The sequence below is a fragment of the Phascolarctos cinereus genome, unplaced genomic scaffold (assembly GCF_003287225.1).
Source record: "Phascolarctos cinereus isolate Bilbo 61053 unplaced genomic scaffold, phaCin_HiC Scaffold_4;HRSCAF=312, whole genome shotgun sequence".
In the NCBI taxonomy this organism is placed as follows: domain Eukaryota; kingdom Metazoa; phylum Chordata; class Mammalia; order Diprotodontia; family Phascolarctidae; genus Phascolarctos; species Phascolarctos cinereus.
The window spans coordinates 357608988-357621523 of record NW_027555847.1 but is presented as its reverse complement, the minus strand read 5'-3'; the positions used below and the strand labels follow the sequence as shown (position 1 = coordinate 357621523).

At 37.9% G+C, this 12536-nt stretch overlaps 1 protein-coding gene across 2 annotated transcripts in view; it reads right to left on the bottom strand.

The window, feature by feature from the left end:
- AGXT2 (alanine--glyoxylate aminotransferase 2) overlaps positions 1–10480 on the bottom strand; it is a 57072-nt gene extending 46592 nt beyond the window's left edge. The window contains exons 1-2 of one of the 2 annotated variants that reach the window (XM_020995620.2): positions 10341–10480; positions 2301–2386 (exon numbers count right to left, since the gene is read on the bottom strand). In XM_020995620.2, coding sequence (XP_020851279.1) covers positions 2301–2386; positions 10341–10398 — 144 coding nt within the window. In that variant the 5' untranslated portion in view covers positions 10399–10480. The remainder of the gene's footprint in view (positions 1–2300; positions 2387–10340) is intronic. The other variant, XM_020995627.2, reaches the window with a different exon arrangement.
- Between the last annotated feature and the right edge of the window lie 2056 nt (positions 10481–12536).

Sequence of the window (12536 nt, the reverse complement as noted above, 5' to 3'; positions counted from 1 at the left end):
ACCATTCCACCTTGGGATGTTTATATCCCAGGTCTTATCTTTAAATGTGTAAGAAAAGGATTTATCTTTAGTTAGAAGAATGAAAGGAAGCAGAAAGAGGAGGTATTTGAAGGAGAGAAGTCCATCCTGTTACCCTAGATATTTTATTCTATATTAGATGCTCCCCTTTCCTTTAAGGTCAATCTTTTTTAAAAAGACAACCAATTGAGTCATGTTCCTGATTAGTAAACAGGGCCAGGGGACATTTTCAAGATTATTGGTACCTGAGAATTGGTATTGGTGCTTTTGCCAGAAGAGCCATATTTTCCTCATGATGCATAGAGATGAATGATTGACTGAAATGCCAATTCAACCTTTTACATGTACTCTTATGTACTTCCAGATCAAAGAGGAAACAAAGGATAGGGAGTGAAGTACCCTTCCTACCCCACCCTCCAAAAATGACAATTGGCAGGAGCTACCTGCACAGAGAGGAGTTCATGGACCTCATATTCCTGGTTGCTATTTGTCTGTTTCTTTTTATGAGCACAGGTCAGACAAAATGGTCTTTCTATGAAAGTTCAAGAGGTCCCAAGAGATCCAGAGTTCCTGAATTAGATCATTCAAGCATGGGCTTCTAGCGGGATAACACGGCATCAACATAGTATCATCCTGCAACTGACAGACTAAAGCTTTATCAACTGGGGAGGGGAGAGAAGCAGCCTAGGTTAAAATTATGCTAGCTTTTTTTCAGTGTTTTTCTGAGATCTTTGGAGAACAACTGGATTCAGGGTGAAAGATTCTCTGTTTTGTTGCTGCAGTTTAGTTTCTCTCTTTTCTGCTGAAATGGTGATTAGACTTAAATTTTCCCCATTACCTGGAAATTCTTTCAATAAACATTAGATTACAAGTTTTATGAACTCTTGGTGTTATAATTGACATATGTAAATAATTCAAGTTAATTTCTGATATTTCCTTCTTGCCCTCAGGACTGATAGTAGTCTTAAGGAACTGGGTGCCTGATCTGTTATAGTTCATAAACCACATCTTTGGGTCAGAAAAGGGATCTCAACTGTCCTGGAAACAAATAGCACACACTATGTTGCTCATTAGGAAACATCTGGCTATTGGGGATTATTTTTTCTATTCTGCTTGATGCCCTTCCATTGAATAAAACATCCTCAAAACTATACTGCCAAAAAAAGATGAATTTCAGAAATAAAATATATAATGTAAGGGGGAAGTGTAGTGTAGTGAATAGTGCTGGTCTTAAGAGTCAGGAGGACCTGAGTTAAAATCTTGACTGAAACATACTGGTTGTGAGACCCTGGGAAAATCACTTAATCTCTCTGAATCTCAGGCAACTTGACTAATTCAGTTGTATAGCATTGCCATTTGACTTGGTGGAAGGAATGATCAAACAACAAGAAAATTTATTACTGACTATGTTAGACAAAGGAGTGAGTCTCTTAGGTTTTTTTTTTTAAACTGGACCTGTGATTTAATTTGTATAGGGAGCTCCCAGTGAAGAACTTCCTCTAACAATACATAGCGTCAGCACTTTGTCAGAGATTTGCCTGGGATACTGAGAATGCTCAAGTGATTTCTCTAGGGTTACTCAGCAATTACTCTAAAGCACATAGTTGCTGAGTAACTCTAGAGAAGTTACTTGGGCATTCTCAGTACCCCAGGCAAATCTCTTAGACTATAAGCTGCAGACTAAGTGCTGATGCTCTATCTATTACACCATGTTGCCTTTCACTTCAAATGTTACCAAGAATTAAAATCAAAGGGGTGGGGATATCTCCATGAGATGGACTACCTTTAGGAGTATGCAAGGATGCTTGAATTGGATGTGGAGAATATTAAAACTTGGATATAACCAAAGTTATGGATCCAGTTTCCCTATTGATGAAGAAACAGAAGCCCAGAGAGGTTAATAATGGTGATTAAACATTTATTAAATGCCTACTATATGCCAGGCATTGTGCTAAGCATTGGGGATACAAATTAAAAAAAAGACATTCCCTGCTCTTAAGGAGCTTATAATCTAATGAGGGAAGGCAACACACAAAGTGGTGGGAGTGGAAGGAAGGCACTCATACGGGGGTATAGTGGAGAAGAATGAGTAATCCCAGAGTAGTACAGAGAAAGAGATTTACCAAGGTCATGCAACTAGTCGGGGGTAGAGTTCAGTCTTCTGAGATTCTAGAGTCAGGTCTCTTGACTACACAAATACTTTTTGCACTACACAAACATTATCTGCTATGTGAATTTTGTAGGGAAGAATCCCTTTGACTACTTCTAAAACAGAGTCCTACCTCACATTTTTCAGGTGTGAAGTCACATGGAGGCATTTTAGGTGAAGTATGAACACTGAGCTTAGATCCAGGCTTCCTGTAGGCACCTATCAAAAACAAAAAACAACAACCCACAGCATATTAGGATTGTTCTCTAGCTATCACAGTCCTTCTGTAAGTCCAGACAGTATCCAGTTATGAAAATCTTTTACAGTTGACTTACAGATGAGGAAAGTGAATTATAGAGAGACTAAGTGCTTTGTCTAGGTTCCTACAAATAGTAGGTAAATGAGCTGGGTTTCAGATTCAGGTTTTCTGAGTCTAAAAGCCAGTGCTCTTTGCACAATGATACACTGCTTCCACCAGGAGGGCTTCAGATCTGTGCTGTCGAGGAAAGAACTGACACCAAAGACACCAGTGCATTCTCCATTGCTTCAAGGTAAATAACTAGTTTAAAATTAGCCAGGCTTTGAAATATAGTCATATCTGGGTCTTAAAAATCATCCAGAAACAAGGTTCCTTTCATAACAAAGGAAATCTGGGTTTAAGAGTGAGCGGGAAGGAGGTGCTGTCCAGGGTGCTGTGACGTAGCTCCAATTTTGCTGGAAGGAGACTACACCGGAAGAAATGGGAGAGGGTCAGCATCTAGATAATATAACTTCCCTCACCTGGAATTTGTCCCAGGTGAAGAGAGCAAGTCTTTTAAAAGTGCACTGCGCTGGAAATCAATAACCTGAAAAGTTTTCTCACAGCTCCTATTTTCTATATGGCTCCCTACTTCTACATCTGGTTATGAAGTTTCTGACAGTTGTGCATTATCAGAAAGGACTAGAAAACTTCTGAGGATCCTTCTAAATCTACAATTCTATGAGTTGACTATTTTGGCCTCTAGACTATATGAAAATGGGATGAAACATTAAAAAAGCAGTTAAACGAATTAAAAGGTACCCTTTCCCAATGCACAAAAAACTAAGGGTATTAATAGATGTTCCATATCCCTATTGGATGTCAGTGAGAAAAAGGAATCACTGAATGTTAGAATGAGATATCATCTAACATACCATCTAGTACCATCAAATACAGGGTTTATTAATCTGGGGTCCATGAATCTGTTGAAAAACTTTTTTTTTGGATAAATTTGTTTCAGTATTATTGGTTTCCTTATTTTATTTTATGCTTTTAAAAACATTATCTCAAAAAGGTTCATAGACTTCACCAGATTGCCAAAGGAGTTCATAACACAAAAAGATTAAGAATCCCTGATATAATTTGGTCCCTTGATAAGCTCTTAAGATTATAATTTTAGATCTGGGAGGGGCTTTAGGGATTATCTAGTCATACCCCTTATGTTTTACAAATGAAGAAACTGAATCCTTACAGAAATTATTTGCCAAATTAACATGACTTTTTAGTGATAAAGCTTAAGCTAGAACATGTCTTTTGACTCCCAAACTAAGATTTTTTCCCATTACTTTACATTGTTATTACCTCATTTCTTCCCTTCCACTCTCCCTCTATTTTCTTACATATTTCTATTTTTCTTTTTCAATAAAGGAAAATCATAAATCAATGCTAAAAGATACCTAGTCCAACCCATTCATTTTACAGATTAGGAGAGATGAAAAAAAAAAGATCCCTCCTAATCAGCTAAATGAACTGATGAAACAATAGCTTTTTTTCTTATTGTGGATACAAAGGTGATGGACAGGATGATTACTGAGTCATTTTCCTAAGAAGACACAATAGACAACTATTTTTAAATTAAATTTAAAAGAGTCTCCTTTGGACAGATTTTCCTTTCAAGACATCCCATTTTTCTGTTTCAGAAAATCACTAATATCATTAATTTGTTTTTAGTACATTAAAAACAAGTGGCTTTTGGTCAAATTTGGATAAGAAGGGAGGAAAAGAGGTATCTAAAGCTTTCTGAGAATTTTACCCTTCAAGAGATGCTCTTCATGTCTTTATTAGTTTCTCACATATGATGATAAAATCTTATGGTTGGTCTAAGAATCCCAAATCTCCTGACTCCTTCAGTATTATTCACTTCCCTCTCTAGACAAAGGCTGTTCATAGTGTTACAAATTCCACTGAATCCAAAGTTAGAGGAACATCAAGATGTGAAAAAATGAAACTTTTAAAAGGAAAGTCTCTAATATTTGAGTCAAAGTAAATATCAAGAGTAAGGCCAGATCTATACTAGAAAAAGTAAATTAAAGAATCAAAAAAAAAATTTTCAGGTAAATTAAACCTACACTTCAATCTGACATGGCCTTCCTGTCCCTGGCTCTCACTTCTCTCCTCTCTCTCCCATTAAAAATAGAAAAACAAAGCCTAAACAAATACCAATACCATATCCTACCGATCACTTTGTATTTATTTTATATAGATTTTGAATTGCTTGTTTGTTTGTTTGTTTGTTTTAGGCAACTGGAGTTAAGTGACTTGCCCAGGGTCACACAGCTAGTAAATGTCAAGTGCTTGGTCTGAGGCAGGATTTGAACTCAGTTCCTCCTGACTTCAGGGCCAGTGCTCTATCCAATGAGCCACCTAGCTGACCCAAGATTTTGAATTACTTATCAATATACATGTTTCTTTCAATGGATTGTAAGCTCCTAGAGAGAAGAAATAATTTCATTTTTGTATTTGTATTCTCAACATCTAGCAAAGTTCTGGAAACATATAGAAGTCCATTTATAAATGCTTAGGGAATTAAATGTTGAATATCCTGGCCTCCATTAACCGTGTTCCTGAAAAATGCATTTTTGAGTCAGAATTACCTGGATGACCATTGGAATTATCTGTTCACAGTATTCATAGTTTTGAAGGATCTTCAGAGGCCATCTGGTTATCTAGTCTATTATCCAAATCCTTTTCTGGGGTGTGGAACAGTTGTACTAATGACCTAGAAAATAGCTAATTCTCCAAAGATAGTTTTAGCCTTGTAGAAAACTAGGGATTTCAAGCAAAATATACAACCAAGATTTTCCTTCTTCAGAAAGAGGATATAGATGCAATGGCATAACTTTAGGTTTCTGTGCTCTCCTAGACTGCTTCCCTAGGACTAGGCACAATAGCTTGGTGGAGCATACCCGAGGGAAGGCTTCCATCAGATCTAGAGTGAGCAGATTGTGTGGACTCCCATGTTATTTATTCAGGTTTATAGTTATCCAGGTCTATTAGGTACTGAAAGTATTACTGCCATTTCTACAATCACACTCCTAAAATTTACCCATTATTAAGGCATGCAAGGATTTAGTAAATGCAACTTGGGTTAAAGATTGTCCCATTGAAACAAAGATTGGTGGACAATGGGATGGATTTATAGAAAGACAGATGATATTGGTCAGTAGGCCATGAAGTAGCTTAGGTGAAAATGTACTTATTACCTGGTCAGTCAGGTTCCTGACGGGTATCTATGTGATTTTATGTGAACAGTCAGACTTGATCTCCAACACTTAATAGCATTCAGGGGAATAGGGTTGAGGGAATGTTAGCCAGGAGGAAACCTGTTTACATTCAGCAATGCCTGATTGTAAAATGTGTATTTCAAAGTGACTCGGGCAATCTCCACCTCTGTTGATAGCTAGAACTGTGGTGTAAAGTGTAAATATGGGTGAAGGATGAGCTTTAGATGGGTGAGTTATTGTTGTGGAGCTCTTTGGTGGGCAGAGGAGTTAGCCAGCTATCTTAGTGATGTGCAGTTTATGTAATCCTTGAATAAAATAAGAACTACAGATTTTCAGAGTGGGACAGGAAGTCAGAGGTTATTCATTTTAATCCATAAACAGGAATCTCCTTTATGACATTTCTGACAGATGGTCCTCCAACTTCCCCTAGAAGAACTCTAATAATGGAGAAGTCACAGCATTTTGAGGCAGCCCATCTTACTTTTCAATGGCTTTAATTATTAGGAAAATTTTCTTTTTGTTGGTTTAAGATGTCTCTCTCTACAGCTTCCATGAACTGTTCTTATTTTTGCTCTTAGAGTTCAAATAAAAGACATCAAATCTCTATTCTATATAAGACTTTCAAATACTTGGGAATGGCTTTTATGGACCCCTGAAAGATTATCTTCTCTGTCAAAACATCACTAATAATTAGTCTGCTCTATCTGCCCCTCAGATTGAGGGCCATATGAAATACAACGGCAAATTTTTATAGTATAGTCCAAAATAAGTCAAGTCAAACTGGAAACTCCAATTGAAGTGAGACAAAAGAGACTCAGAAACCGGCAATTTATCTGAGGCATAGCCATTTCTTTTTTAGGTGACTCTCTAGGTTTCTCTAAGTAAACTCTTGTTTTCCTCTTTCTCTAAAAGCATTCCATCTGGTTCTTTAGAGACTGTCATATTCCATTATTCATAGTGACATATTTTGTCACGAGAAGAACATTAAAAAAAATGGGTTTTTATTCCAAGGAAAGTCTTCAAGTTGGTGACAGTGCTGTGTAATTTCCCAATTGATGATGGCCCACTCTCTTACTCCTATTAAATATGAAGTCCTGTTCATTTTCCTTTTGCAATGTTTCCTTTAAAGTTTACTCTATCCAAGTTTATTACCCAATCCAGAGTCTGGTCACTGTTATCTACAAATCTGACAGAACATTCTCTTTTCCTTTTCAATGAGTTCAGTGAGCAGCTCATAATTTCTCTCTCCACCCAAACTCCTGTCCTCATTCTATGGAACTTCAACAAAAATGTTAATTTTCCCTCAAATACCCTGACTTCCAGGAGTGTGCTGGTAAATGTTTAACAGCCAGTTGTCCAAAAAAAAAGTATGCATGACACACCTTTAGGTTTAATCAGCATTATTAACATTTTCTCTATCAGATCACCTTTGATTATGCTAATTATTTCCCAACTATGAATTTGACCTTAATTTCTCATGGTTTCCAAGTAGGTGCATCAAGTTCATGATTCTTCTTTTGGTGAAAGCTCTATTTAGAGATAAAGATCTTTTGCCATCTTCTCCATTAACCTTTTGATGGCAATATAAGTGGCAGCCTGTGAATCATACCAGAAGAGAAAAAATATTTCTTGAGAGGCTCATAGCCTGGTAGTCTGGATCGAGTTGATTCTCAATCTAGTTTGTAGTTTTTCAAATGAGTAGCACAAGAGTTCTTAGTAAAATAAACACAGCTTTTAGTTATTTATCTCATTGCTAAATAATTTTGGCTTAATTTCACTTACATATAGTTCTCCCAACCCTCTATTTCCTTGTATGATGTCTGCCAAATTATTATGATTATTATTCTTTGTGGAGAGGAAGGCACATGATATAAATGGGGAATCTATGGTGAAAATTCTCCTTTTATCTAGTGTGGTATGAAGGCTATCAATCATTGACTAGTTCAAAAGGACTTACAGAGAATGATTTATATTCCTTCAAATCTTTAATGGTAATAATTAACTTCTAAAAAAGTTCCCATAACCCTGGTTTATTTTATGTATACAATTTCATCAGATTAAATTAAATACATGAACACATGTAAGTTTACATGTTTATACACAAATATACAATTTATACACATACAGATACAAGCCAACAAACCACCTCAAGCCTCTCCCCTGTCTAGAACATTCTCCTCACAGTTGCCATAGTGATATTTTTAAAGCACAGGTCTGACCTGGGCATTCTGTTACTGAGAAACTTTTTAGAGCAGGGTTTCTTAATTTCTTTGGTGTCCTGCACCCACTTTAGCAGTCTGGTGAAGCTTTGGGGCCCCTGTAAAAAACATTCATGATTTAAGGAAATGCTAAATTTTAGAAGTTAGTGTAAATACAGGTTTTCCTCCTCATTCAAGGACCCTCTGGAATCTATCAATGAACCCCTGATTAAGTAGCCCTGCTTTAGTTGCTCCCTATTACTTCTGGGATAAAATACAAATGCTTTTATTTGACACCTAACACTGTGGTGGCTGTTCCTCACACCTGGAATGCACCTGTTCCCCCCTTAGAATTCCCCATTTCATTCAGAGCTACTTCCTATATGAACTCCCTTTCCTAAACTGCCTCAACTTCTAGTGATTCCCCTGAAAGTACGTGATATTTACCCTGTGTATACTTTGTACACACACTGACACACACAGACACAGACACACACACACACACAGAGGTATATGTGTAGATAGATAGGTAATACAATTTTAAGCTTTAATAGCTTAAAACTGCACCAAGTCTCTCAGGGCATTCTTTATATTTGCTGTTTGTCATTTTCAGTCATGTCCTACTCTTTGTGACCCCGTCTAGGGTTTTCTTGACAAAGATACTGGAGTGGTTTGTCATTTTCTTTTCCAACTCATTTGACAAATGAGGAAACTGAGGCAAACAGGGTTAAGTGACTTGCTCAGGGTCACACAGTTAATTAGTATCTGAGGCCAGATTTGAATTTAGGAAAGTGAGTCTTCCTGACTCCAGGCCTGGCACTTTATCCACTGTGCCACCTACCTGCCTTCATCTTCCGTATACATATATGTAATGATGAGGATGATAGCTAGCATTTTTATAGTGCCTACTATATATGCCAGGCACTGTGCAAAGCACTTCACGTATATTAATTTATTTGATCCTCATAACAACTCTAGAGGGTAGATTCTGTTATTATTCTGATTTTACAGTTGACAAAACTGAGACAGAGAGAGATTTGTCTAAGGTTATACAGCCAGTAAGTAAGTGTCTGAGGTCAGATTTGAACTTAGGTCTTTCTTAGGCCCAACACTCTGTTCACAGTGCCCCCTAGCTGCCTCTATATGTATAGTGTGTATACATCTATATGTGTATGTATATACTCCTATCATATTTATAAAACATTACGTATATTTTATATTTAAAGAACTTTCTTAAAGTGGAATGGACTGTTTCAGGAAATAGTAGGTTCTTTCTTGCTGAAGGTTTTCAATAGAAATCCAGATGACAAGTTGCTGGGGATATTTCAGAGATAGGTTGGAGGAAATGGACTCTGGGTTTCTTCCCTATTCTGAGATTCTGTAATTCTGCATATGTGTTTGTAGGCTTACAGAGTACATGTGCATATGTGTGGGTTCATGTATGTGTACATATATTTATGTACATATATAACTCTATAGAGGTGTGCATGGAAAGAAAAAGGTGAGATAAAATCCCAGAAAAATATTTTAATGACCAAATGAATCCTTCAGCACGTATTCATATAACCAAGTATTCTGACTTTATAATTTCTGAGTCTCTCACTAGTGGGGTTAAATCAGGTGTTCTGAACAAGCTCATTGTGAGCTGTTAGTCTTTGTAGGTAGATATCCACTACCTGCACCCCATTTCCACAGCTTCCAGATATTCCCAGGAAAGAGTGAGGGGGTGATTTATACTTCCTTTGCTGCAATGTTAGCATTCTCCTCCATCCACAGGGATGATAAGACTTTGGGTAAACAAAAAATAGTACCTCCATCAGAGAATCATTGGAAGAGCCCTGTATTTAGAGGTGAAAGACTTGGGTTTAAATGATGGAGCTGCTGCCTACTTACCTATGTGACCTTTTCTTGTAAAATGAGGGATTTAGACTAGATAATCTCTAAGGTCCCTCCAGCTTTAACTCCTATCACCATATGAAAGTGTAAAACTGAGTTTGAGTTTATTCATTATAGGCTAAGTGATATACAAATGTCATTGATGGATGGCTCATTCACAAGGGATTATGGAAAAGAGCAGCCAGCTTCCTACTAGATTTAGGAAGACCTGGATTCCAGTTCTGATTTGGCTCATTACTGGTTATGTGACTTTAGGAAAGTCAGCTCAGGTCTTTGGACCTGTTTACTCAATTGTAAAATAAGAAGGCTAAATCTGATCATCTTTAGACCCCCTTCTACCTCCTATTTATACATAGTGTCCTATGTTCCTATATTACTGACCTATAGGATTAGGGAATTCCATTAATGCTATCCAACAGGAAATCCATTCCTCTTTCCCTCTCCTGTGATAGTCACTTAGGAAGAAGGTTGAGGAGCTCCTTTCTCCATCCTCTTTCTACCTTCCCTCTTCCCACCAAATCTTTCACGAACCCTACACCTCCCTCCTTCCTACTCACCACGTTGTAGGAGGCACCTCTTGGACATCTGGAGAAAGGAAACCTTTAGGAAAGCCATGATTATCAGATTCCCAGACAACTCCCTCCAGAGAGTACAGCAGGAGGCATATGGTCACTTTCAGAGTAGTTGAACTTTGAGATTTAGGATTAGATAGAAGAGGGGAGAGGACAAGTGAGGGAAGAAAGGAGAGTGGGAGGAGGAGCCTGGCACAGTGCCATCTCCTCCTCCATACAAATATGGGAGCCCCCAGAGAGGCTGGACAAGGAGTTCTTTAGAGAGAAAAAAGGAAAAGCCAAGGTTATTTGGGTTCTGCTCTGTAATCAGAATTCTTTTCTGGGTCTGGGCCTTCCCAGTGCTGGAAGGCAAAAGAAGGACAGCAGAACAGAGTGGGGAAGACATCAAATGACTGGGAAAAATCACAGATGGCATCATCAGAAAAAAAAAGAAGATGTGATTGAGAGGACCATAAACTACCAACTAATGTGCCAATTTTCTCATCTCTACAAATTATTTAAAAAAAATTTAAATCCTGAACTCAAGAAATAAAACAAGCATTTTCATAACAAAGTAGAATAGAAAAAAAAAGGATTACATGAAACTGGAAATCTATTATGTACAACTTGCTTTTTCTTTTAAATATAAGATTATTATGTAACTTTCTTTTTTTCTCCCTCTCCTCCCATGATAGAGATGGCTACCATTAGACACAAATAGATAGTAAAACCATACTATCTATAAATTTTTGATGAGAATAACCTGCAAGAGTATTGAGGGTAAACTTCATGGAAATGTCAAAGAGGAAGAGGTGTGCTTTTGAGATAAAATTTGTAAAGCACTTAGCACAGTCTGCGGCATGTAGTAGGTGTGAAATAAATGCTCCTTCCTCTCTCCCTCCCTTCTTTCTTTCTCTCCTTCCCTCCCTCCTTCCTTCTTTTTTCTTCATCCTTTCCTCTCCCTTCCTTCCCTCTCTCTCTTTCTTTCTTCTCTTCTTTCTTTTCCTCCTTCCCTTCCTCCTTTCCCTCATTTTTTTCTCTCTCCTTTCCCTCCCTTCCTTCTTTTCCTCCTTCCTTCAGACATCAAAAAAGCCATTGCAAATTCCAGAGACAGGAAATAGAGTCCTTCTACTTCCACACTGCTTCTGCCTCTTGGTATCTTTGGTTTCCTTCAGGGTTCAATTCAAACTTTATCTTCTACATGAGACCTTTCATGGTTCCTCCAGCCACTCTTGCCTCCCTCACCAAGATTATCTTTGTATCTGCTTCTTATGTGCTTTGTGTAAACCTTTGTATGTACATACTGTATATATTTTTTGAATGTAAGCTCTTTGAGGGACAGTATTTGTTTTGTAGTCTTAGCACTTAACACAGTGCCTGACATTAAGCTGGCAATAAGCTTAATAAATGCTTGTTGATTGAATGATTGAGGCTTCCTGATGCCATTGGTCCTCTTCAAGAATGAAGGAGAAACAACAATTTGTAAGTAGTAGTAGCTGCCCCACTGTGGACCCAACCAGCCAGTTCCAGTTGGCAATGCTGCTCCTTCCTCCATCCCTCCATCCCTACATTCTTTCCTTCTTTCCTTCCTTCCTCCCTCCCTCCCTCCCTGCTTGCTTGCTTCCTTCCTTCCTTCCCTACTTCCTTCCTTCCTTCCTTTCTTCCTTCCTTCCTTCCTTCCTTCCTTCCTTCTTCCTTCCTTCTTCCTTCCTTCCTTCCTTCCTTCCTTCCTTCCTTCCTTCTTTCCTTCTTTTCCTTCTTCTCTCCCTCCTCTCCCTCCTTCCCTCCCTCTCCTTCCTCTCCCTACTCTTTCTCTGTCCACATAGGGAACCATATTCTTACCTGAAGGTGCTCTGCCCAAAGGAATATAAATTTTGATCTCTGAAATCTCATAAGATATCTTGAGGTTTATGAACTAAATTTCTTTTTGAGGGCCATGCCTTAAACCCAAATCACTCTTCCTCTCATTGATTGGCCAACACTAGGTTGCACCCCAAGCCTCACTTGGTCATTGTTTAGGTTCTAATAGCTTAGAGTGAGTATAAATAGCAATTGTTTCTGTTTTGGCCAGAAACTGTGAAGGTCTTCCCCTCCCAGATTGATTTGTTTTCTTTGACTAGGCAAAAGAGGCTATTCTTTGATTAACTTCCAGGAGCCAAAGTGACAGAGTAAGCAGTAAATTGCTGTAATTCTTTCAAACTC